The 23669-nt window shown below is 42.6% G+C and overlaps 1 protein-coding gene across 1 annotated transcript; it reads left to right on the forward strand.

Moving 5' to 3' along the window:
- Nucleotides 1-1989: 1989 nt before the first annotated feature.
- On the forward strand, nucleotides 1990-23184 carry RTCB (RNA 2',3'-cyclic phosphate and 5'-OH ligase). Its single transcript, XM_039230472.1, has 12 exons — nucleotides 1990-2304; nucleotides 5518-5596; nucleotides 6734-6801; nucleotides 8109-8208; nucleotides 11052-11208; nucleotides 12040-12196; nucleotides 13189-13348; nucleotides 14709-14884; nucleotides 15368-15556; nucleotides 16439-16549; nucleotides 18222-18341; nucleotides 22087-23184. The coding sequence occupies exons 1-12, from the start codon at nucleotides 2212-2214 to the stop codon at nucleotides 22192-22194; spliced, it is 1518 nt and encodes a 505-aa protein (XP_039086403.1). The 5' UTR covers nucleotides 1990-2211; the 3' UTR covers nucleotides 22195-23184.
- Nucleotides 23185-23669: the final 485 nt, after the last annotated feature.

Below are 23669 nucleotides of genomic sequence, written 5' to 3' on the forward strand. Positions count from 1 at the left end.
TACTGTAACCCCAGAAGGGGCAGACAGTACACACCGGATTGTAAGCCCTTGTGAAATGCTTTGGCTGACAGTTTTCTTTCTCAAACCCTCAGGGACAGAAGGAGGCAACCTGGGTTAAAGAGCAGGGTGTGTGTCCCCATGTGTATGGAGGGGTGGGTGTTTGAATGTGTGTTCATGTTTGAATGCATATTTGTGTGCTCCTGTGTTAATAAGGTGCTGGGGCCAAGAGCTAGGCATGCACTTCTGAGGAGGCACCTGAGAAACTCTGATTTGCATGAGTTGTTACTGGGGGAGCTCCCTTGAGCTCTCTCAGCAACCCAGGGTTTCCCACACTTCCCTGCATTTTGGATTTTATGTTTTATATTTACTGCCACTGTCCTCTGTTTTTAATTAAACTTGTTTTCTATCAATGTCAACCTCTTTTTTGGGAAAAATTCCCTGCTCTGGATTTTTTTTTAATAAAGTAAGACAAAGATGACAGAATTTAGCATCTTTAAGTTGATGAAAAGTGAGGTTGTACAGGTTTCAAGGCTTGATTTTAAAAGGGAATACTTCGGGAGACCTGGGGGGCTCAGTCCATTAAAGCTCTGACTCTTGACATCAGCTCAGGTCATGATCTCACAGTTTTTTTTTTTAATATTTTTATTTATTTCTAGGAGAGAGAGAGAGAGCGTGAGCAGGGGAGGGTCAGAGAGAGAGGGAGTCACAGACTGAAACAAGCTCCAGGTTCTGAGTCGGCAGTCAGCACAGAGCCCGACGCAGGGCTCGAACCCACGAACCGCGAGATCATGACCTAAGCGAAAGTCGGATGCTTAACCGACTAAGCCACCCAGGCGCCCCTCATGATCTCACAGTTTTAAGTTCAAGCCCTTCATAGGGCTCTGTGCTGATTATTCTGAGTCTGCTCAGAATTCTCTCTCCCTCTCTCTCTCTATGCCCACACTCGCTTTCTCTTTCTCTCTCAAAATTAATAAACCTAAAAAAAGTTTTAATAAAAGTAAATAAAAGAGAATACCTTGCCTCTTAGATGTTTCTAGTGAGAAACTGTGGTCACAGGAAACTCTGGAAGCTCTATCACTTCTTTAGGTTTTAGGATATTTTCCCTCCCACATTAAATGAAATGGCAGTGCAGAATACCAAGCCTAGACCATTGGGAGTTGATGACATTAAGGTGTTAGAGCACCTAATCATCCGGGTGAAACTGAGGCAGAAAAGGAGGAAAGGGGAGCCCATATGGATAACATAAGAAATGAACAGAAGACACAAACTTCGCCTCTGTGGCTCTGGCAATCCGGCAGGGAGTGGAAAAGAGCCCTTTCCTGAAGTGCCTACCACGCCCCATGCTGGTTACTCCATGAGCATCACTCATTTAACAGTCAGATACTCTTAAGAATTGTGGTCCCATTTTATACATGAGGAAATAAAGGTGAAGAGAAATGAATCACACAAGGCTGGTAAAGCGGCAGAGGTAGAAACGGAATCCAAGTTTTCCCAATTTCGAAGTCACTGCTATTTACGTGAGGCAGGACTAGAAGCCGAAATCACGTAAAGATCACTTACTACTGTGAGCAAGCGAAGCGTATAAAAGAGCATAAGCATAGGGTCCCTAATTGTCCACAGGGGACTGCGATTTAGTCACCTTCGTCGTGCATATCTGGCCACAATTACCACCGCCATCAGTGTTTGGTGGAATAAATGATGAACTGTCACGTTTCATTCTTTGGAATGTGCTTTTCCGACAGAAAAGTTATTTCTTGTGCATCCATAAATTCTTTCCGAAACATTACAAATCTCCAGTTATATTTATTGAAACACGTTTCTCATCTCTAGACATCTTCTTCCCCTCTCTGCCGGGAATGTAAACTCCACGCAGATATTCATTACAGCAGTTGGGCCCGATCCAGACAAGCACTTCCAAAACGAAGGATGACTGCGTTTCACTTAGAACGACTGCATTTAGATTAGCTTGAAGCCTGGAAGAGGACAAGTAAATATCCGAAAAAATAAGCACTAGAGGGCAGTCTAACTTTACCCGAGAAAAGCGATTGGCCCCACGAGTTTCGAGCCTCGGCGCTTGCCGTCGCCCATCCTGCGGCGGAGCCGGCCGCGCCTGCGCGTTGACTGCTGGAAGGTGGCCCTTCAGGCTGTGGGACAGCGCGGCAGTTGCTCTTCAAAGCGGAGCTGGGACTTTTCGCCACCGTTGCCGCCAACATGAGTCGCAGCTATAATGATGAGCTGCAGTTCTTGGATAAGATCAATAAAAACTGCTGGAGAATCAAGAAGGGCTTCGTGCCCAACATGCAGGTGAGGCGAAGAAGCAGGAGCCGGTGACGGGGCCTTCTCGCCTGGGGGCCCGCGACACCTCCCTGCCCTCCCGGCCCGGCCTCCCCCTCGCCCTCCCGACCCTCTGCTAGCGCCGGGTCAGCCCCTACCCCGGGCAGTGCGTTCCGACAGCCCGGATCCCACCCCCACCCCCACCCTCCGACCGGCCCCACCTCCCGGCGGGAGCGGTCGCTAGGCCACGAGGAGCAGCCGGGCGGAGCGTGCCTGGGGAAGCTCCGTGAACGCTTGCACACAGAAGTCTCAGAAACGCCCTGTAAGATGTTACATTCCCGAGCTTCAGAGACGTTAGTGGTTTTTTTTTTTACACGGTGGCACAGCCAGTCCGGGGTGGAGTTGCTGGGACACGAACTCCGTTCCTGAGTCATGCTGGCCATCTGCGTGACGTTTACAGACCTTTGATGGCTGAAGCAGGTGGTTAGCGTTCACTGTTCTGTGTGGGTTTTTTAAGACGTTTTTTGTGTCTCACAACAGCTTAAGTTCACAGAGCAGGGTGGCCTGTTTTTAATATTCACCTCGCTAAGGATCGAGTGGTGACACAGCTTCCTCTGCTCCCCTAGTAAGAAGCTCAGCCAGGACTTGATATCCGTTTTACTTGTCTTTCCTCTGACAGAGGGATGTATTCCCCGATGGAGGCTCAGGGACCCAGTGCAGCGGAGTGTGAAAGCCTGGGCTCACTTGTATCCCTAGGGCTTCATAGCCATTTGTGTCTGTTATCTTCCATTAAAGTGAATGAAAAAAAGGCGTTTGTAAGGTTTTGGTGCATATGTTATCAAATAGCTTTTGAAATCCCTTAAGGTGCCCTATAAATGCATTGAAGGTTTGTGACTCCGTGTCTTGGTAAAAGTTCCTGATAGCCATTTCACTCTTTTACTCTGTATCAAAACTTGCTGAGTGTCCCCCATGAGCAAAGCACCTAGCTAGATGCCGAGAGGAGAACAAGCCCAGGGTCCTAAGATTCTTTTTTGCGTTTCCCATTTAGCCAGTTCCTGTTGATGGAATCTCGTTCCCTGGAAGAGGGAATAGGAAGTAACCATGACCTGATCCTAACAATGACACACTGTCAGTGTCTGGTGATTCTAGCTTGACTTTGATGCACACACTGCTGCTGCTGATTCTGCCCGGAGCAAGTCTCTTTCTGCTAGGCAGCTCTGGTTTAACTGTTTGTACCCCACTTCACTACCACTTCCCGCCTAAGAGGGGAGAGTTGAAATCTCCATATGCTGCTCTTTAAAAAGATACAGACCTTTTTTTTTTTTTTAATGTTTTTATTTGTTTCTGAGAGAGCGCATGAACAGGGGAGGGTCAGAGAGAGAGGAAGACACAGAATCGGACATAGGCTCCAGGCTCCGAGCTGTCAGCACAGAGCCCAACGTGGGACTTGAACCCACAAACCGTGAGATCATGACCTTAGCCAAAGTCGGACGCCTAACCGACTGAGCCACCCAGGCTCAGTAAAGATACAGACCTTTGATGCTAAACCTGGATTGCGTTCCCATTCTCAGCGAGATTAGGGAACTTCACAGTCATTACCGTATCCTACTTAATCTCCATTCCTCCCTTAAGACCTGCGTGCTGCACTAAGAATCCTCTTCCCTATAACACTCCCCTCTCATCTTTGTCATCTTTGTGCCTCCTTTGTCTCCCCAAGAATTTTGTCGCTCCCGTAATGTCTCTTGTCTTTGAACTGCTAGTTCAGACAGTGAACGCCTGGGAAGGCGCCTCAGGCTCCCTGGGCTGCTGAGCCACTTCTGCATCCGCTGCTTCCATGGGATCTCCTGCCACAGCACTTGCCTCCTGTACCCTCCATTTTCTAGTCTAGGCCGCATCCTGGACTGGAAACTCCTCAAAACGGGATCTTACATATTCTTTGTCTCTCCCCTAGTGGCCCAGTACAGTGCCTAAACAGAAGTCCTCCGTAAATGTTTGGTGAATTAATAAATGTCCTTATGGGGCGCCTGAGTGGCTCAGTCAGGCGACCAACTCTTAATGTCAGCACAGGTCATGATCTCACAGTTCGTGGGTTCGAGCTCTACATCGAGGTCTGCACTGACAGCAGAGGATTGGGATTCTCTCTCTCTCTGCCCCTCCCCAACTTATGCATGCACACACTCTCTCACAAAAATAAATATCCATTAAAATATGTGTATAAAAATAAATGTGGCACTTAGAAAATTGTACTGGAGACATTTTCCTTCAACTGGTATTGTCATTCATGTGGAAATCCTCTTCCTGATAAAAGAAAGAAATTTGTCCAGATGATTAAGTGTTAAGTCTTTATCCACTAGTGGGCACCTCCTTCAGAATAGTTGGTCTTTGATAAAAATGTTCTGGCCTTTGGTGTTACATAATTATGTCTTCCATTGCCATTTTGTATTCTATTATCAAGCTTCTTTATCCTCTTAAAACTAACTATATAGGTTATAGCACTAAGCACATAGCTGCATAGCTATGTGTTAAAAATTTTTCACTATTTACCTAAGTATAGATCTGTAAATCAGCATAGGAAACAATAAAGTGTAATGTGCTATTGTCTTCAGCACAGAAAAAGTACACTAAGGTCAGATGACTGCATTTTTATTTTTTTGATTCATCTATTAAGACCCACTGATTTTTGGAAGCACAAGAGCAGTAGAACTTTGGGGCTCAATGAGAGCATAGTTGGAAGACTTTGCTTTATCACACATGCAAAAATATTTTACCTGTTGAGTTCTTTTTTTTTTTTTTTTTAACATGTATTTTTGAGAGCGAGCGAGCAGGGGAGGGGCAGAGAGAGAGAGAGACAGGATCTGAAGCGTGCTCTGCGCTGACAGCAGAGAGCTTGATGCAGGGCTCAAACTCATGAAGAGTGTGCCCCTCTCAAACTATAAAATCATGACCTGAGCTGAAGTCAGCCAACTGAGCCACCCAGGCGCCCCTACCTGTTGAGTTCTTCAGTATGGCTTGGGGAGTAGGAGAATAAACAAAACAATTTGTGAACATTGCAGCATTAACATATATTTAAAGATAGGAGCATCTTGTAGTCTTTGCAAGTTTTCTGCTTGCTTAAGGTAATGAGAAAGTGTTTTATAAAGAATAAAGCAAAATAAGTATTAGGTACAGTATTTATATTCTGTCCATTGCCTAGACACCATGGGCATGTGCTCAGACATGGTTTTTCCTTTTCTTTGGTACCAGGTTGAAGGAGTTTTCTATGTGAATGATGCTCTGGAAAAATTAATGTTTGAGGAATTAAGAAATGCCTGTCGAGGTGGTGGTAAGTCCATTAGAGTTTTACATAGTGTCTTCTCTGTGGTCTGAAAATAGTAACTCAAATATAATTTTAAAATGTGACAGTATTGTAGCTGATGATCAAGACTTAAATGAGATCAAAACCTGTTACTTATTTGTGATCACATTGTTGGCTGCCTACCTTCCTAAGAAACTGTTTGATTGCTTTTGCAGCTAACCTTGGGCAGTAATAATGAGCTCTTACTTATTGTGCACTTTCTGTGTGCCCGGCACTCTGCTCAGTGCTTTACGTAGATTATCTCATGTAATTCTTAGAGTCACTTTAAGAGGAAGATGTTATCTCCATCTCACAGGTGTGTAAGTCAAGGCTCAGTGACATTAAGTAGTTTTAACTTGTCCAGGGTTGCAGAGCTTCTCGGTAACAGAGGCAGAACTCAAAGCCAGGAGTATCAGATTCCAAAGTCCAGTACACTGAGTAGCCTCACTGAACTTCAGCTAATCTTATCTATAAAGGAGAGTTTTATTACACATATCTTGCTGAACTGCAGTAATATTTAGAGATAAATGTATAAAGTTCCAATATAATGTTCTAATGGTGATTATGGTATAAAAATGGAACCTAGTTTTAACCCTTTTATTTTCAGCTCAACAAACTAAATCCCACTCCTCTCCCCACCAGGACATCCTGACTCGCCCACAGTGACATAACAACCAAGTGACAGAGCTGGGACTAGAGCCCCATATCCCCTGCCTCTCAGTCCAGTGTTTTCCCAGCTCGTCCACATTGCCCTCTTTGTCACTTACAGTAAAAAAAGTGCTTGGTTTGTTTTTTGGGGGGGAAGGGGTAAATAATGTGAACTACTGAAAGAATACATTTTTTTACGTTGGCAACATAACCATTTAATAGTTGTTTTACATCCCTCAGTACAATGTTCTCAAGTACCCTTCTCATGGTATGCACAGAACACTGACGCCAGGCTTGTGGTCCCTGTGGATGCCCTCACTACCGCCATGTGCGCGTGCTGCCTTCCTCCTGCATCTCAGACACCCCTTCTGGTGGTCACCACTACCCTTCATTTAATGCAAGCTAGAAATGTATGAATATACTGAATGCTAAAACTCACCTGTGTCCCCTTTTCTAATGTTGAATTTTTGTCTTCAGGTGTTGGTGGCTTCCTGCCAGCCATGAAACAAATTGGCAACGTGGCAGCCCTGCCTGGGATTGTTCATGTGAGTCCATGTTCAGAGTTCTAATCGTTTACATTTTCTCTTCATCTGAAAGCTTGCTGAGTGGATGAATGTCCATGGGTAACTGCTAGTGGTGTCATTTAGACAGTGATCTTCAAACATCTAGAAATAGCCATGGCACTTAAAGAAGTAATGGAGTCTGGGAAACATCTCAGTTTTGGGTCCCTTTTGCTAGAATCTATAAGCATTTGAGAAACTTTAAGTAGTTTTGTTTTCTTGTTTCTTTGTCATAGTCCTGGATCAGGGTACCACCATTGAAAGTTTCACTCTGGCCCCATTTGAGAGGATGCCTAGAGAAAGAATGGACAGAAGTTTAATGGTTAGGACTGTGGGACGGAAAAGACAGTGTAGCTGTTGTAGACATGACTGGAAAAGGATGGTGGTGGTGGTAACAGGGAGGCCTGGCGGGGCTCCAAGTGGGGCCCCCTCCATATTCTGACATTCCGGGTCCACCATCAGAGGAAGATGTTAAATCCTCACAGGGGACTTTTTTTTGCAGTCTTTGTACCATTTACTGTGCTGGCACTTGGAGGAAAATGAAAAGACTTGGCTTGTGCATTTTCTAAGTGTCTTGGTGTCTGCATATGTCCTTAACATGTTTGACCTGCATTCTTCCTGGATCAGGACCCTTTCCAGGCCCAAGATGTACACAGTGTACAGTATTCATACCATCAAATGGATTATATTTGTCTGTGATTGCTTAAACCTAAGGATCTGTATAAATCAGATTACTTCCCTTCATTTAGCCTGACATGACCACAGTTTGTCCATATCTAAAGATTATCTTTAAAATGTCATACTATCTTAGGGGCACCTGGGTGGTTCAGTCGGTTGAGTGTCCAACTCTTGATTTTGGCTCAGGTCATGATCTTACAGTTCCTGAGTTCAAGCCTTGCGTTGGGTTCTGTGCTGATTGATGCAGAGCCTACCTGGGATTCTCTCTCTCCCTCCCCCTCTTGTGCACTGTCTCAAAATAACTAAACTTAAAAAAAATGTAATAATACCTTAAAGCTGGTGTGTGGTCATCCTATATCATGTTATATTGAGGCTTTTCTGTTTTTGGTTTCCTCAATTAATGGTCAGACTTCATAAAAAGAGGTTTTCTTGCTATAGTTAGCTTTATGATTAGGAGTCTTAACACTTATTTCCACCAATAGAGATTTCATGAAAACAAAATCTTGATTTGGGAAGACTTTGGCCCACAACCTATTTGAGAATTAATTTGACTTGTCAGGCAACCAGAATGCTGGGTTGATAAAGATGTATTTCATTTTCTAATTCTCTTTCAGCGATCTATTGGTCTTCCTGATGTCCATTCAGGTTATGGGTTTGCTATTGGGAATATGGCAGCCTTTGATATGAATGACCCCGAAGCAGTGGTATCCCCAGGTAAGGTCGCCTTGCGCATCTGCTGTCAGGTGTGAAGCATAGTCCTTCTGGGACAGGGTATGGACACCTCTCAGTCTCACCATGTTCTGTCCTTTCCTGCCCTCTCATTTACTGAGAGAATTAGTTGTGAGCACTCAGAAGCTACTAAAACATCAAGTAAAGCATACATTTATCAGAATTATTTGGGCTCCTCTATGCCATGCACTTTTTAGACATTGGCTACAGAAGGAACTGAAACACTTCACTGGCAAATTATGTGCCTTCTTTGTGTCCCGGTAACTCTTGGGCAAATTGGAGCTGATATTGCCTCCACATGGCATTACTGTGAGGATTAAATGAGTTAAGCTGTGTAAGATACCTAGCACAGTACCAGGCTTGTACGTGTTTGCTCTCATCATCATTGTGGTTGATGTCTACTTGTATACATCCTCTCTGCTGTGGGTGCTTTCACTGAAAATACTTCACACCAGATAATGTCTTTGCTTTCAGAGTCTGAAAAAGAAGTGAAAGTTTGAATTATATCTTGAGAGTTCTGCCTTTTGCAATGGTGGATACACTTGTTTCAGAGCAGTCCTCTGCCAAGAATAGCAAGAAAGACTGAATAAAAAATATAAAATAAAAGACAAAAACACATCTGTTTGGAAGCACAGGAAAGCTTTTGGAACAATAAGAATTTGTGAGGCAAAGACCAGAGAAAAAGTGCAAATACATGAGCCCTGCATTTAGCTTTCTTTTTTTCCTGAGATAAGGGCAGATTTCAGTCAGTAAGGATGTAGATTTGAACAATCCAGTTAACAAAGTTAACACCTTGACCTCTAATATACATGTGTGTGTGCACACACATCACAGTGCATCTAAGAACTGTGGAATACACCTTTTCTTAAGCGCACACAGAATGTTTACCAAAATTGGCCACATTGCTGAGCCATAAATCGGGTCTCAAATTTTAAAGCATTTAAATTACAGAATAGCAGTTTTCAAACTTTTTGGACTTGACCCCTTTATTCTCTGAAAAAAGATTGTGCGTTGTTCTCAAAGGCTTTTATTTGTATTTACCTTTCCAGAAATTAAAACTGAGAAATGTTTAAAACAGTAACACACAAGTATGTTTCATTATCTATCACCTGTCGTGTAGCCTTTGGAAAACTCTGCTCTTAAGAGAGTAAGTTTAAAAGTGAATAATATGCTAGCATTATTTTTTTTTAATTTTTAGTGTTTATGTTTGAGAGAGAGACAGTGTGAGTGGGGGAGGTGCAGAGAGGGAGATACAGAATCTGAAGCAGTTTGCAGGCTCTGAGCTGTCAGCACAGAGCCTGACACAGGGCTTGAACTCAGGAACTGCAAGATCACGTCCTGAGCCGAAGTCGGACACTCAACCAACTGAGCCACCCAGGTGCCCTAGCATTATTTAGCTACCCTTACAGACCTGAAAGCTTCTCTGGACCACACTTAAGTACTACTGGTACAGAGGGTATTATCTACTGTGGTGGAATTAAGTTAGAAGTCATTAAGAACAACAAAAGCTAGGGGTAAATCCCATATATTTACGAATTAAGTAGTGTGTGTTTAAATAACCCACGGGTCAGGGGCACCTGGGTGGCTCAGTCCGTTGAGTGTCTGACTCTTGATTTCAGCTCAGGTCATGATCCCAGGGTTGTAGGATCAATCCCTGTGTCAGGCTCTGAACTGAGTGTGGAATCTGCTTAAGATTCTCTCTCCTTTGCCCACCCCTCATGCACATGCATTCTCTCTCTCTCTCTCTCTCTCTCTCTCTCTCTGAAATATAAATAAATAGAGGCTCCTGGGCGACTCAGTCGGTTAAGCATCCGACTCTTGATTTAGGCTCAGGTCATGATCTCACAATTCGTGAGTTTGAGCCCCATTTCGTGACAGCACGGAGCCTGCCTAAGATTCTCTCTCTCTTGCTCTCTCTCTGCCCCTCCTCCACTCTCCCTGTTTCTCAAATAAACTTTAATAAATAAATATAAATAAATAACCCATGGGTCAAAAAAAGATCTTAATAGGAACTCAAAATAATTGTAACGATGTTAATAAAAAATGCTGTGTCTAGAAACTGGCTTATTATTAATGCCAAACTAGATAGAAACATAGTCTTAAATGTACAAATTAGAACAAAGGCTGAAATAGCAGTAATCTAAGCATCCATCTCAAAAAGCTAGAGAAGAACAACAAACCCAAAAAAGATAGGGAGATGGTAATAATAAACAAAATTAATGAAATGATATATAGTAGAAAGGATGAACAAGACCAAATATTGGCCCCTTGAAAAAGCTAATAGAATTCATAAACCCCCAACAAGAATGATCCATAGAAACAGAGAAGCAAATAATTCCCATTTTAATTTAATTTCTAGTCTAGATGATTCTCATGGTTCATTACCACATTCCTGGCCCACCAAGTACCTGTAGTATGTATATAACTTTAAACATCTTGATGCCATCAGACTTTACCTACTTTGTGAGCTCCTTTAAAACAAAAGTTAACCTTGAGGCACCTGGGTGACTCAGTCACTTAAGCGTCCGACTTCGGCTCAGGTCATGATCTCGCAGTTCGTGATCTCAAGCCCCTTATTGGGCTCTGTGCTGACCGCTCAGAGCCTGGATCCTGCTTTGGATTCTGTGTGTCTCTCACTCTCTGTTCCTCCCCCACTCACACTCTCTCTGTCTCTCTCTCAAAATTAAAGAATAAAAAATAAATTATTTTAAAGTTAACTTTTAAAAGAATAGGTGTCTTTCAAACCCGTATTAATGGTGAGAAACCACAGGTAACATTGCCCAACTACCTGGTTTTGCTGATCTCTGACTAACTTCTCTGTTTTGTAGGTGGTGTCGGATTTGACATCAACTGCGGAGTCCGCTTGCTCAGAACCAATTTAGATGAAAGCGATGTCCAGCCAGTGAAGGAGCAGCTCGCCCAGGCTATGTTTGACCACATTCCTGTTGGGGTGGGATCAAAAGGTGTCATCCCCATGAATGCCAAGTAAGAGGACAACTTTCCAATAAATGGAGTGAGAAAGAAAATGACCACATGACCCTCATATTCATATCTAATATAGGCCGCCTAGGAGATGGGGATTGTTCAATCACTTTTCAGGAAGTGGTAATGAATTGTTCTTTTAAGCATGAGGTCCTGCCCATTTATTAGAGGCATTAGTCAACTGATGTTCATTAGAACAGCCTTTGACATACAGAATTTATAATAGAATAATACCAACTGACAGTGAGCACTTCCCACATGGGAGGCACTGTGCTACAGCATATGTATATCCTGTTGTTTCATCTAGATGGTAAAGCTAGTGTTATTCCCAGTTTACGTGAAAGGAAACTGAGGTTTAAAGAGATCATAGTAAGGGTGCCTGGCTGGCTTAATCAGAGGATCATACAACTCTTGATCTCAGGGTCATGAGTTTGAGCGCCATGTTGGGTGGGAGTTCTTAAATAAATAAATTGTGTTAAAGTGTATTTATCTTGAGAGAAAAAGGGAAAGCAAGAATCCCAAGCTGTCCATCCTGTTGGTACACACTCTGTCTCTTAAAAAAAAAAAACTTAAAAAAAATTTTTTTAAAGACTATAACATCTCTAATATGACACTTAACTTGTTTTTTGCCACTTATGTTGCAATTATTTATGTAACTGCTTTCCTCAAAATACTGGAATCTCTGAAAGCATAAATTTTGCATCTAGGGCAGTGTCTGGTACGCGGGCAATAAGCAGTAAGTGAAACTGCTTCCCTCTGCCCTGTTGAGATGTGGTCATCTTAGCGTTTGCTCGGCCTTGGCTGTGAAATGACCAGACCTTATTACTCACTCAGAGACTTGGAGGAGGCCTTGGAGATGGGTGTGGACTGGTCCCTAAGGGAAGGCTATGCCTGGGCTGAAGACAAGGAGCACTGTGAGGAGTACGGAAGGATGTTGCAGGCCGATCCCAACAAGGTCTCCGCAAGGGCTAAGAAAAGAGGCCTTCCTCAGGTAACACTTTGGAAGGATGGCATGCTCATTTTTTCCATATGTTTTTGTTGAGGGGAAAAGTTGCCTTCTACATAGCAAATATATCCCCAGGTTTTTTCGCAGTGTATCAAAAAGAACACAAACTTGTTTATGTTTTGTTCTTCCTCTTTTGGAAAGCCATGAGGAGCTCACAGATGTTTATAAGATAAAATAAGATGTCCTGAATTAGAAATGGATATGAGAAAAGTGGGATATGATTATAAGGCATAAAATGTATGCCCAAGTTGTATATGTACATACTTTGACAATCTGCAGATTTGGCTGAGAGTTTTCTGGATCCTAAAGTGAGAAGACCTTAGTTCATGGTGTCCAATGAGATCAGAATATACCACATGTTTGAAATCTACAGCTAATTGTGATGGCTTTGCCACTAATTCACTGTGACTGTGGGCAAGTCTCTTTTGCTTCTCTGGGTCAGTTTTCTTGTCTGAAAATTGGAGTGGTTAAAACTAGACGCCCTCTAACGACTCTTCCAGTGCTTCGATTACGGAGTTCCTAAATCTATTAATTCCAGGTATGGGACATTCTCTTTCAATGGTGGATAGTGGTAGGTGTCAGTGAACTCATAGATGTTTCAAAAATCATTTGAATTTGGACCTTGTATAAGAGTCCACATTCACCAGAGTTCATCCCAAAATTTGACCCTTTTCTCCACAATGTTTAAAATGTCCTATGAGCCCTTTAATGGTCTGGATTTTGGTTTATGAAGCTTTTAATATGTGTGTACCTCAAGCAGATAGTGATACAGTAAACTTCAAGAACTACTGTACTGTATTTTTATTGTGTATTGCTTTAAATGCATGAAGCATTTCTAAGGCTCAGAAGTGTCTTTGTTATATAAAACATTGTGATTATTTTTTGTTATTGGTTGTTTCTACCTGTTTGCTTCTTAAATGAATTTTTTTTTAAAGCAGAATAGAAGCTATTTTTATCAGACATTCTTACTTTTGCAGTTGGGGACCCTGGGAGCAGGCAACCACTATGCAGAAATCCAGGTTGTGGATGAGATTTTCAATGAGTACGCTGCTAAGAAAATGGGCATTGACCATAAGGGACAGGTGTGTGTGATGATCCACAGCGGGAGCAGAGGCTTGGGCCACCAAGTAGCCACAGGTATGTTCTGGAACTAATTTTTGACTCGGTGCTCAAGCATGCATTTATGGAAACAGAGATTTAAGAAAGAAAGCCCTGGAATCATACTGTGGGTTTTTACTCTGGGAACAGTGTGGGTTTTTACTATTTCAGATGGTGGTGTCATGGAGGATTAAATGAAATAGCATATTTCATGTAAAGTATTTATACATTTATGGCATATACAAATGTCTTACATACCTATACTGCAAGATTAAGTATCATGGTGGATTCACGGAGGAAACAGGCAAGGTCCTGCCCTCAAATTATCTCAAGAAAAAGATGTCAGGTTCATTAAAATGAAAAGCTCATAATTGATAAAATACTATAGAAGAGTCGATGTAAAGTGTGTAGGAAAAAGATTTTGGGAGTGGCATGAACACGTACTATTGCAGTCTGGATAGTCACGCACAAAGGACATTCATGACCGAAAGAGGAGGCAGGGGAATAGCAGCAAGGTCGCTTTGATGATAAGCATGTGTGAAAGGACTGATGAGCATGTGGACATATGGGAATTATTGTAAACCTTATCTGTGTGTTATATAGTTCATCATTCTGTGCATTTTTCATCCTATGGGAATTTAATAATTTGGGCCAGCCTAACCCATTAGCATCATTAATCTGGCAAATATATGGAGCATTGGTGAGTAATACTAAACTTTCTACTGAGTCCTCTCTGCACTTTGTTATCAATTTGGTTTTCCTGCAGTTCTAGCAACCTGTCTCTCTTTTCTGTTACGTCATTGAAAGATTATTTTTTAAAACCATGATGGTAATAAAATGTACTTTACTACTTCTATTCATACATTCTCATGCCAGGAAAGGAATGACTGAGACCATGTTGTTACTATTTGTGCACACATCTCATTCCCCTTTAAAAGTTCCTGAAGGGAAGGTGTTGTCTTTGTAGCCCACGTAACTTCTGTCACACAGCTCTGACAGAAGGTGCTCAATAAGTGTGTCTTGACCAAGATGAACATAGAAACACTTCAAAGGGAAAGTTGTGTTTTGCTTTTTTTTTTAATTTTTTTTTTTTTAATGTTTATTTCTGAGAAAGAGAGACAGCGTGAGCATGGGAGGCTCAGAGAGAGGGAGACACAGAATCTGAAGCAGGCTCCAGGCTGTGAGCTAGCTGTCAGCACAGAGCCTGACACGGGGCTCGAACCCATGAACCACGAGATCATGACCTGAGCCGAAGTCGGACGCTTATCCAACTGAGCCACCCAGGCGCCCCGTTTTTTGCTTTTTAAAGAATAAGCTTGAAATTAGCTTGCTTTTCTGCAAACAATCTGAATTATAAAGGGAAAACTGGCTGGTTTAGACTTGCTTCTCTCTCGTCCAGATGCACTGGTTGCTATGGAAAAAGCCATGAAGAGAGACAAGATCATAGTCAATGACCGGCAGTTGGCTTGTGCTCGGATCGCTTCCCCAGAGGGTCAGGACTACCTGAAGGGAATGGCAGCTGCTGGGAACTATGCCTGGGTCAACCGCTCTTCCATGACCTTCTTAACTCGTCAGGTACAGTTGAATTTGCTCCTCTGTTACTCATGGTGAAGTTTAAAACAGCCTATAAAATTTGGTTTTCAAAATGAATGTAATACTGGAAATGTCCAGGCTCTTGGTGTCTCCTCAAACTAAACTAAATCAGCAGGGTATCAGGCTTGGGGAATGAGGGAAGAAGAGAGCCCAGAATTGTTCCTAGAATTTGCCTTGAGCAGCAGAGAGGATAGAAGTGCCATCCACGAAAATTAAAAGGCTGAGGAAGAAGTTTTGAGTGTGGGATCAAGAATAGCCCAGCGGCTTTTCAACCAGAGTTGGAATTTATGGAGTAGAATTTGCAATGTGGTGTAAAAGATGGTTTTGTCTTTTATGTGAAGATTAATAATGCCTCTGTATTTGAGTTCTTAAACGCCTCACTCCCTTCAGAAACTGATGAACTGAAATCAGATGAGTTCTGAAGAGCTGGTTCTGGCTGCTTTTAACTCAGGTTTCTCCCCTTAGGCTTTTGCCAAGGTCTTCAACACAACTCCTGATGACTTGGACCTGCACGTGATCTATGATGTTTCTCATAATATTGCCAAAGTCGAACAGCATGTGGTGGATGGAAAGGAACGGACGCTGTTGGTGCACAGGAAAGGATCCACCCGAGCTTTTCCTCCTCACCATCCCCTCATTGCTGTTGATTATCAAGTATGTACTAAGCCATTTGTGGTTTCAAGCCATGGCGGCATGATATAGGGAGCTCTAAACATGGGTGAATTTAAACAGAAAGGCTGGGGCACCTGGGTGGCTCGGTTGGGTGTCTGACTTTGATCTCAGTTTGTGAAATCGAGCCTTGTGTCAGGCTCTGTGCTGACAGTGCAGAGCCTGCTTGGGATTCTCTCTCTCCCTCTCTCTCTGCCCCTCCCCTGCTCGCTCACTTGCTCTCTCTCTCTCTGTCAAAATAAATAAACTTTAAAAAGATAATAAATAAAGAGAAAGGCAGCAGTTGTGAATAGAAAATCTGTCATCCTTGAGAACGGTGATTTCCAGTCTTCTCTGAAGTAGCGACTCCTAGCATCTGCTTGCAGTGGGCTGTCTAAAATATCCTGCACGGAGATTATTTTACTCCATAAAGGTGATCTTTCCAAGGCCTGTGAATGATTGGAAGGCAAGATTAAGATTAAACACGGTCTTCATTTCTCTTCTCCTATTGATACCTGGCTGTGATCGAGGTAGAAGGGCCCTTAGTCTGCTCCCATTTTATAGATGAGGAAACCAGACCTTGGAGAGGGCAAGGTGCCTTGCCTGGGATAGTTCTTCCTAATAATACTTCTCCAAATGTTTGAATTTGGCTTTGCTCTTATATTGTATGTCTTCTGCTGCCTTCCTGGTCCTCACATTTTCACTCCCTTCCACTTCTCTCTCAGTTATCAAAGAATTAAAATAATTTTATAATACAGTTGTGAAAACAATATATCTAGAGGCCCAGGTTTCTCCCACAGTCTTGCAATGCTAGAGGAAGTGTAAATCCCAGGCATCAAAAGCTCACGCTTTTCTAAATTGTAATATATTTGATTTGTGTATCCTCAGCTCACTGGACAACCAGTGCTCATTGGTGGCACCATGGGCACCTGTAGTTACGTTCTTACTGGCACTGAACAGGGCATGACTGAGACCTTCGGAACAACTTGTCACGGAGCGGTAAGGAAAACAGAAACTTAGGTAGTAATGCTGTCTTCCATTTCATCATCATTTTGCATTTCGATAGGTAGATGTGTTTGAGCATTAACAAAGTTGAAGTTTGGATGTATCTTGCCTTCTACCTGAATTTATTCCCATAGTGTACACTGTCTAAGGAACTGACTAAGGTCACCTAGTATGTCTACTTTAGTGGAGTCATTGTAGGGCCAGAGGCTGTGCCTCGTCTCTGCATGGCCACAAAGTCCAGACTGAGAAATTGTCACACCAGCATAACGAATATAACTTTAACTGATGCAAGTTTACATCAAAGCTTATCTCAGCCATTCACTGGACCTAGTCATTTGCATAATTTGCTCCTTACTAGGTAGGTCCACTCAAGATTTGGAGGATTTGCAAATCAGAGCCCAGGCATAGACTGCATACACACCTATTGACCATATCTCCTCTTACATTCTAAGTCAGGGGTTGGTAAACTTTGTAAAGCATCAGGTGGTAAGTATTTTAGGCTTTTGGGCCAAGTGATCTCTGTAGCAACTATTCCATTGTGCCATTGTAGTGAAAAAGCAGCGTACACAATACATAAACAAATGGGAATGGGAATTACTGTGTTCCAGTAAAACTTTATTTACAAAAATGGGTGGTAGGCCAGATTTGGCCCACAGACCATTTTGCCAGTCCCTGTTCTAAGCCATGAGAGTGCTTAGCTAGTGGTGAAGTAGAAAACAGAAATTAAAGTACCTTCTCCTAGGACAGACCTTCACAAGTATATTTAAATCCTCCTTTTTCTCTGATCCTTTCTCATTTCCAGCTGCCTCCCAATTCCTAATTTTAACTCAGTGATCAAAACCAGCACAACAGCTCACACCACACATTAGCAACACATGGAAGCAGTTGTGTTTTTGTTTTGGTTTGGGTGGGGGGTGTTTTTGTTTTTGTTTTTGTTTTTTGGTCACAGTGAGGTGGAGTAGCTTTGCTGCTGGCATCTAGTAGAGGCCAAGGTTGCTGCTGAACATTCTACACGACCAAGAATGATCTGGTCCAAAATGTCAGTAGTGTTGGGGTGCCTTGGTGGCTCAGTCAGTTAAATGTCCAACTTCAGCTCAGGTCATGATCTCATGGTTCATGGGTTCAAGCCCCGCGTCAGGCTCTGTGCTGACAGCTGAGAGCCTGGAGCCTGCTTCGGATTCTGTATCTCCCTCCCTCTCTGCCCCTCCCCTGCTTGCTCGCTCTCTTTCTCCCTCTCTCTCTCTTTCTCTCAAAAATAAATAAACATTTAATAAGCACATAAATAAAATGGCAGTAATGTTGACATTGAGAAATTGTCTTAAATCACAAAGCATAAAGTTTTTGTGATAATAGACATACTGTTTACAATTAAAATCAATGTATTTATTTTGGATTGACAGTTTTTAGAAACACAAAACAAAATCTTTACTGAATGTTTTGTATAGATGGAAATTTGTTTTCCAGAAGGTTATGATGAGACTTGTAACAGAAGACAGCTAATAAGGTTAATAATACAGAAAAAGATTGTTGTTTTTTAACTTTTTTTTTTATTTAAAAAGAAGTCAAGGAAAAGGCATATAATCCCAAGGGCTTAAATAATTGCTGGAATTGAACATAGATTGTAGCTCAGAATTTATAAGTGAAGTTCATTCTGTTCCCAATCCAGGGCCGTGCACTGTCCCGAGCAAAATCTCGACGTAATTTAGATTTCCAGGATGTCTTGGACAAACTGGCAGATATGGGGATCGCCATCCGCGTTGCCTCACCCAAACTGGTTATGGAGGAGGTGAGTGAAAATTTGATAAATATTCAACACAAAACTGTCTGTGGTTAAGGTCACTACACAGAATAATTTTTAGTATTGCTTTAAGATACTATGTTTGGGTTTTTTTTTTTAAACAACCTCAATTATAGTTTATCATTGTCTTTTGTTTGGAGACTAATTATAAGCCAAGTCCATAGAATGATTCTTACCTTTCTACATATTAAACTTTAAAAATTGTTTGAGCTGACTCATTTTAACTTTTCTTTTGCACAGCTGTATACTTAAATTTGAAAGCTGGGCACCTGGGTGGCTCAGTTGGTTAAGCATCCAACTCTTGATTTTGGCTCAGGTCATGATCTCACAGTCGTGAGATCAAGCCCCCATTAGGCTCCACACTGGGCGTGGTGCCTGTTTAAGATTCCCTCTCCCTCTCTTACTCTCCCCTTTCCATCTTTGTGCACACTCTCTAAATACATGTAATACATAAATAAAATAAGTTTGAAAGCAGATTTTAAAAGGCAAGGGTAAACTGTTTAGGGAAATAATTTTGATTCAAAAGGGAGCCAAGGTTTTGTTTAAATTATGTGTATGTTTATGTACCGATATGTACATATTCAAATTAGAAGCAATATAACTTTTTTTAAAGTTTAAAAGAAAAGTAGTCATCCAGAAACTCAGTGCCCTAACACAACTGTTACCTCCTTTTTTAAGATGCTGACTGCAATAGCCTCCCTAAATGCTTTTTTGGAAAACTAATTATAATCATGATTTACAAACATTTTGTAGTCCTTTTTTTAAGTTAGCACATTACTGTAGTATTGTTTATAAGGATCAAACAATTAATTATTAATGATTGCCAAATATTCTGCCAGTTAAGTACCATGAGTTTCTGCCCATATTGGACATTTAAGTAGCTTCCAAATTTTTGCTGCTATAAATTAAGTTGTAATGTGTGTCTTCATACTGTTTTAATAATTACAGTGAAGTCCCAAAAGTAGGTTTACTGAATCACAGAGTCTTACAAAGCCTTATTTTTTAAGAACTACTAATTTTTTCTATGATTTTAAGAATAACGCCTATTTAATTAAGAGAGTTTGGAAACTCAAAGAAGAAAACAAGCCACGTAAAGTTCCACCAGCCAGAGATAACCTCTATTAACAGTTGGTATTTTCCTTAGTTATCTCTATTAACAGTTGGTAGTTTCCTTAGTTGCATGTTTTGCATATGATTTATTTCATTAACTCAGGAAACACTTATTAAACATCTGCTATAGTTAGGTGCTCTGAAGAAAACCAACAAATCCCTTTCTTGTGAAATTTAGCACATAGTAAAAGATGTAATGTGTTGGATGACAGTAAGTACTACAAAGTACAAAAGGGACAGGGATTGGGAAAAATAGGAAGTAGGTGCAGTTTTAAGTAGGGTGTAGGGGGTAATACTTGAGTGAAGACCTGAAGGCAGTGAGGGGGTGGGCTGTGGAGTATATGTGGGGAACTAGGGGCAAGCTTTCCAGGCACAGAGAACAGCCATGTGCAGAAGCCCTAAGGCAAGGTTATACCTGAGTGTTCGAGACATAGCAAGGAGGCCACCATGAGTAGATGAGGTCAGAGAGGCCAGGGCACCAAATTGTGTGGGTCCTTGCCTTTTCTTACTTCAAAAGACTTTTGCTCTTCTTACTCTGAGTGAGATGATGGGAAGACATTGGAGAATGTTGAGCAGAAGAGTAACAAGGTCTGGCACCCTGATGAGAATGATCTAGAAGAGAAGTTGGTAATGCAGGAAAGCAGAGGGAATTACTGGAGCAGTGTCTGGAGAGAGGAGATGGAATCAGGTGTGCAGGTGGGTGAGGTTGGTTTTGCCAGGAGCTCAGATAATGAATCGTTAATAAAAGCAGAGAAGGTAGGATGCAGGTAGTCAGAGAAGATAATGATGAGAGTTTATGGAGATTCTATTCCAGGTGTTTCTCTGTTTTCAGTGTAATAGAAAGTAGTACGAGCAACTAAGAGTAAGGCTCCAGGAGAAGGTAGGAGATGACTATTTAAGAGAAATAGTAATCAGCCTGGGGAGGTTTTGGGTAGTTGCCAGGACAACAGCAAGCACCTGCTTGAGCTAAATTCAGTGGTTGGGTATTTTTCAACTACATTCAGCTGTGCAGGTGCAGGCCTGGACTAGATGTTGGGCTAACTTAAACCGGGTTTGCAAGTACGGTGCAGTGGAAGAGAAGCAAAGTTGTTGAGGGTGTTGCAAAGGGGTTGTAGGTCTTGTTGGAGATGGAGCACAGGAGGGGAGTGAGTTGGAAACCCAGCTGTCGTCACCAGCCTGACATCCTTGAAACTGAGATTATGGAGGGGTTGTAATCGCTGGTAATGACAAGTTCTGGGGCACGGCCCTGGGTGGGAGTGAATGGCCCAGGTAAGCACTGAAGGAGCAAAACTCAGAGCGCCTGGGTTGCTCAGTTGGTTTAGCATCTGACTCTTGGTTTCGGCTCAGGTCATGATCTCATGGTTCATGAGATCAAGCCCCCATGTTGGGCTCCGTGCTAACAGTGCAGGATTCTCTCTCTCCTCCCCACCCCGCCTCTCCCCTGCTTGTGCTCTCTTTCTCCTCTTTCTCTCTCAAAATAAATAAACTTGAAGGAGCAAAACTCAGGGAACTAAGAAGTCAAGATACTGAAAGGGTCCTCTTCCTAGATACTGAAATCATTTGGAATTATTAACGAGAGAGGGACAGTGAGCCAAGGGTAAGAAATCTTCAGGTAATGCTGGGGAGTGATTCAGAGTCTAGCAGAGAACTGTATCAAGAAGGGGTAGGAACATGTTATGACTGTGAGACTCAAAGCTGGGGGTACTTACGGAGGAAGGAGTATGAATGGTCTGGAAAGAACCAAGAAGAGCAAGTCTGGGCCTCATGACAGGACCCCATTTAGGAGAGAAAATAGCTACTACTTCAGAGGTTGGAGGTGAGAGTAATAACCCTAGGGGAGGTCTGTGCTTCAGCAAGAACGAGAAGGGGAAGGGGCTCTCTGGAGAAGAGGGGAAGAGAGAGAGGATTCTGCACACGACTCCCTGGAGGGAGTTCTAGGGGCTGCGGTGGGGAAGTTAGAACTTACAGGGAAAGGGACATGAGCTCGAGAGGAGTCAGCCAGGAGGCCTGAGCGCCTGTGCTGACATGACCAGGAACGGGTGTGTGGAAGGACAGTGACCGGGTGGGAGGCGTGGGTGGTGGTTTTGCTGGAGACTCACAGTGTGCGTGTACGTGTGTGTACACATGAACGTATGCACATACGCTGGCAGTGAGATACATGCATTGAACAGAACTTTCCCTTATTGTGAAGGTAGTAATGTGTGTTCATTCCAGAAATTGTGATAACTGCAGAAATATATAGGGAAAGAAAATCAAAATAGCCAGTAACTACCATCCATAGATAATTACCACTGACAGGATAGTTTGGTGCATTTCTTTTCTGTTGGGTATTGGTGTCTATGTTTTGTTCAGTTACATTTACCTCTTTTCCTAGTAAAACAAGTAACATATGTTCTATGGGGAAATTATGAGAACTACAGAAAAAATATAAAACAGGATGGAAGTGTTTATCTCACGATCACCCTTACCAACACTGAGCTCATTCGTCATTTTAATCTTTATTTGATAGACAAGAGGAAACTCCGTATGCACATTAATGTGCATTTCTGTAATCCCACATGAAATTTAATGCTTTCGAGGGCTCCATTTTGATAGTCTTTGACAATGTCTGACCCCCCTGCAGGCTCCTGAGTCCTATAAGAACGTGACCGACGTGGTGAACACCTGCCATGACGCCGGCATCAGCAAGAAGGCCATTAAACTGAGACCGATTGCCGTGATCAAAGGCTAGAGCACCCACCACAGCCACCGAGCGCCACCGCCCCTCACAGCACGGAGGTGGACTGAAACGCTCCTCAGACACCAGACTTGAGACCTGACGGTTCCAAATTGTGCAGCTATGACTGCCTGTCGCAAAGCGGCTGGCAGGCGGCTGCTGCTTTCAGGAGCCAGTGTTGCAACGTTACGTTCCGGGAAGAGTCCTGCTGCCCTCTGTTGGCAAGGGTGGCTATGCTTCCTCCCTGACTGCCCCACAGGTTTAGGAAAATCTATTAGAAGGGGGTGCACATAGGCCAAGATACTGCCTGACTCAGTCCTGTAAGTCTTTACTCATCAGAATGAACCTTTTAACACCGAGCTTTGTTTACATTCTGAGGGGTGTCATGAAGAACATCCTATTAACTAAGAAAGTTTTGAAACCTTTCCTTGCCCTCCTCTTGTCAGTTGGTCCATTTATCCACGCATCTGCCTCCTTCCCTGATCCTAAGCACCGCTCTCACTTTGGAAAGTACCCACAGAGTCCTATCCGGATATTAGATGAATGGATAATGGGACATACTGAGCAGGGAATGAGTATGTGGGTGTAGGAATAGGAGCCCAAAAGAAAATAGTTTTTTATAGACTTGGTACTTTTCTCCTTCTAAATATGAGGCAGAGTTTTGGCTTACCTGCACAGTGGCACCAGCTGGTATCTGCCATTAATTGGGCCTGGTCTGGTAGGCTGTTCGTGGGTGATGCCTTGCACGGCAGCAGCAGTGAACTCTCACATCATACCAACTGTCTTATGTTTGTGATTGAGTTAATACAAATACATCGAATGGCCACAGCTGTGATGTCAGCAGGTGCTCTGTTTGACAGCTTGACTGGTCTTGTGCCACCTAGTCAGATTTGTGCTTTGTACTGTTGACACCTGAGGTGTTAAAGTTACAGGTTACTAAGGCCTTTGAGTCCAAACAGCCAGTAAAATAGAAAAATCTAATAAAGTTACAATATGTTGTTTATATTTTGTGCTTAATAGTTTATATGAGGACAATTAGTATTTTTGCTTGATTCACTTGGGTTAGCGTTGCTGTTTCCTCATTTTTCTCACAGGCGGCTTTCAGTGACTTGGAAATATCCTTTCCTAAAACTTATCCTTCAACTTGTAATACAAACCCTCACTGGAGTATCTTCTACATGCTGCTGTTTGGAAGGCTGGAGAAAGTAGACGTCCTCTGAAAAAAATGGACGATCGGAAGTAGCGTAGCATGTCTTTACTTTGAGCACTCAGTAGTCTAAATATTTTGGGTACAGTTTGGAAATAACCAATAAACCAGTTAGGAATCTTAATGTAATAATTACAGGTTACTAATGTCTGCAGTCTGGCCCAGCCACTGTCGCGCACAGATGACAAGGACGCAGGTGGCTGGTGAGCACCAGAGGGCACCTCACCATGAGGAGCAGGCTCCTGGCAGGCGCTAGGTTCTCCCGAGGTGGGATAGCCTCGGA

This window comes from Hyaena hyaena, unplaced genomic scaffold (assembly GCF_003009895.1).
Source record: "Hyaena hyaena isolate Hyena2069 unplaced genomic scaffold, ASM300989v1 scaffold_46, whole genome shotgun sequence".
NCBI classification, from domain to species: Eukaryota; Metazoa; Chordata; class Mammalia; order Carnivora; family Hyaenidae; genus Hyaena; species Hyaena hyaena.

Excerpts from the sequence above, each read along its gene's own strand:
- RTCB (XM_039230472.1), top strand. The coding sequence starts at position 2,212 with ATGAGTCGCAGCTATAATGATGAGCTGCAGTTCTTGGATAAGATCAAT. Across the intron at positions 2,305-5,517 it reads GCTTCGTGCCCAACATGCAG|GTTGAAGGAGTTTTCTATGT; the intron begins GTGAGGCGAAGA and ends CTTTGGTACCAG. Across the intron at positions 16,550-18,221 it reads GAACAACTTGTCACGGAGCG|GGCCGTGCACTGTCCCGAGC; the intron begins GTAAGGAAAACA and ends TTCCCAATCCAG.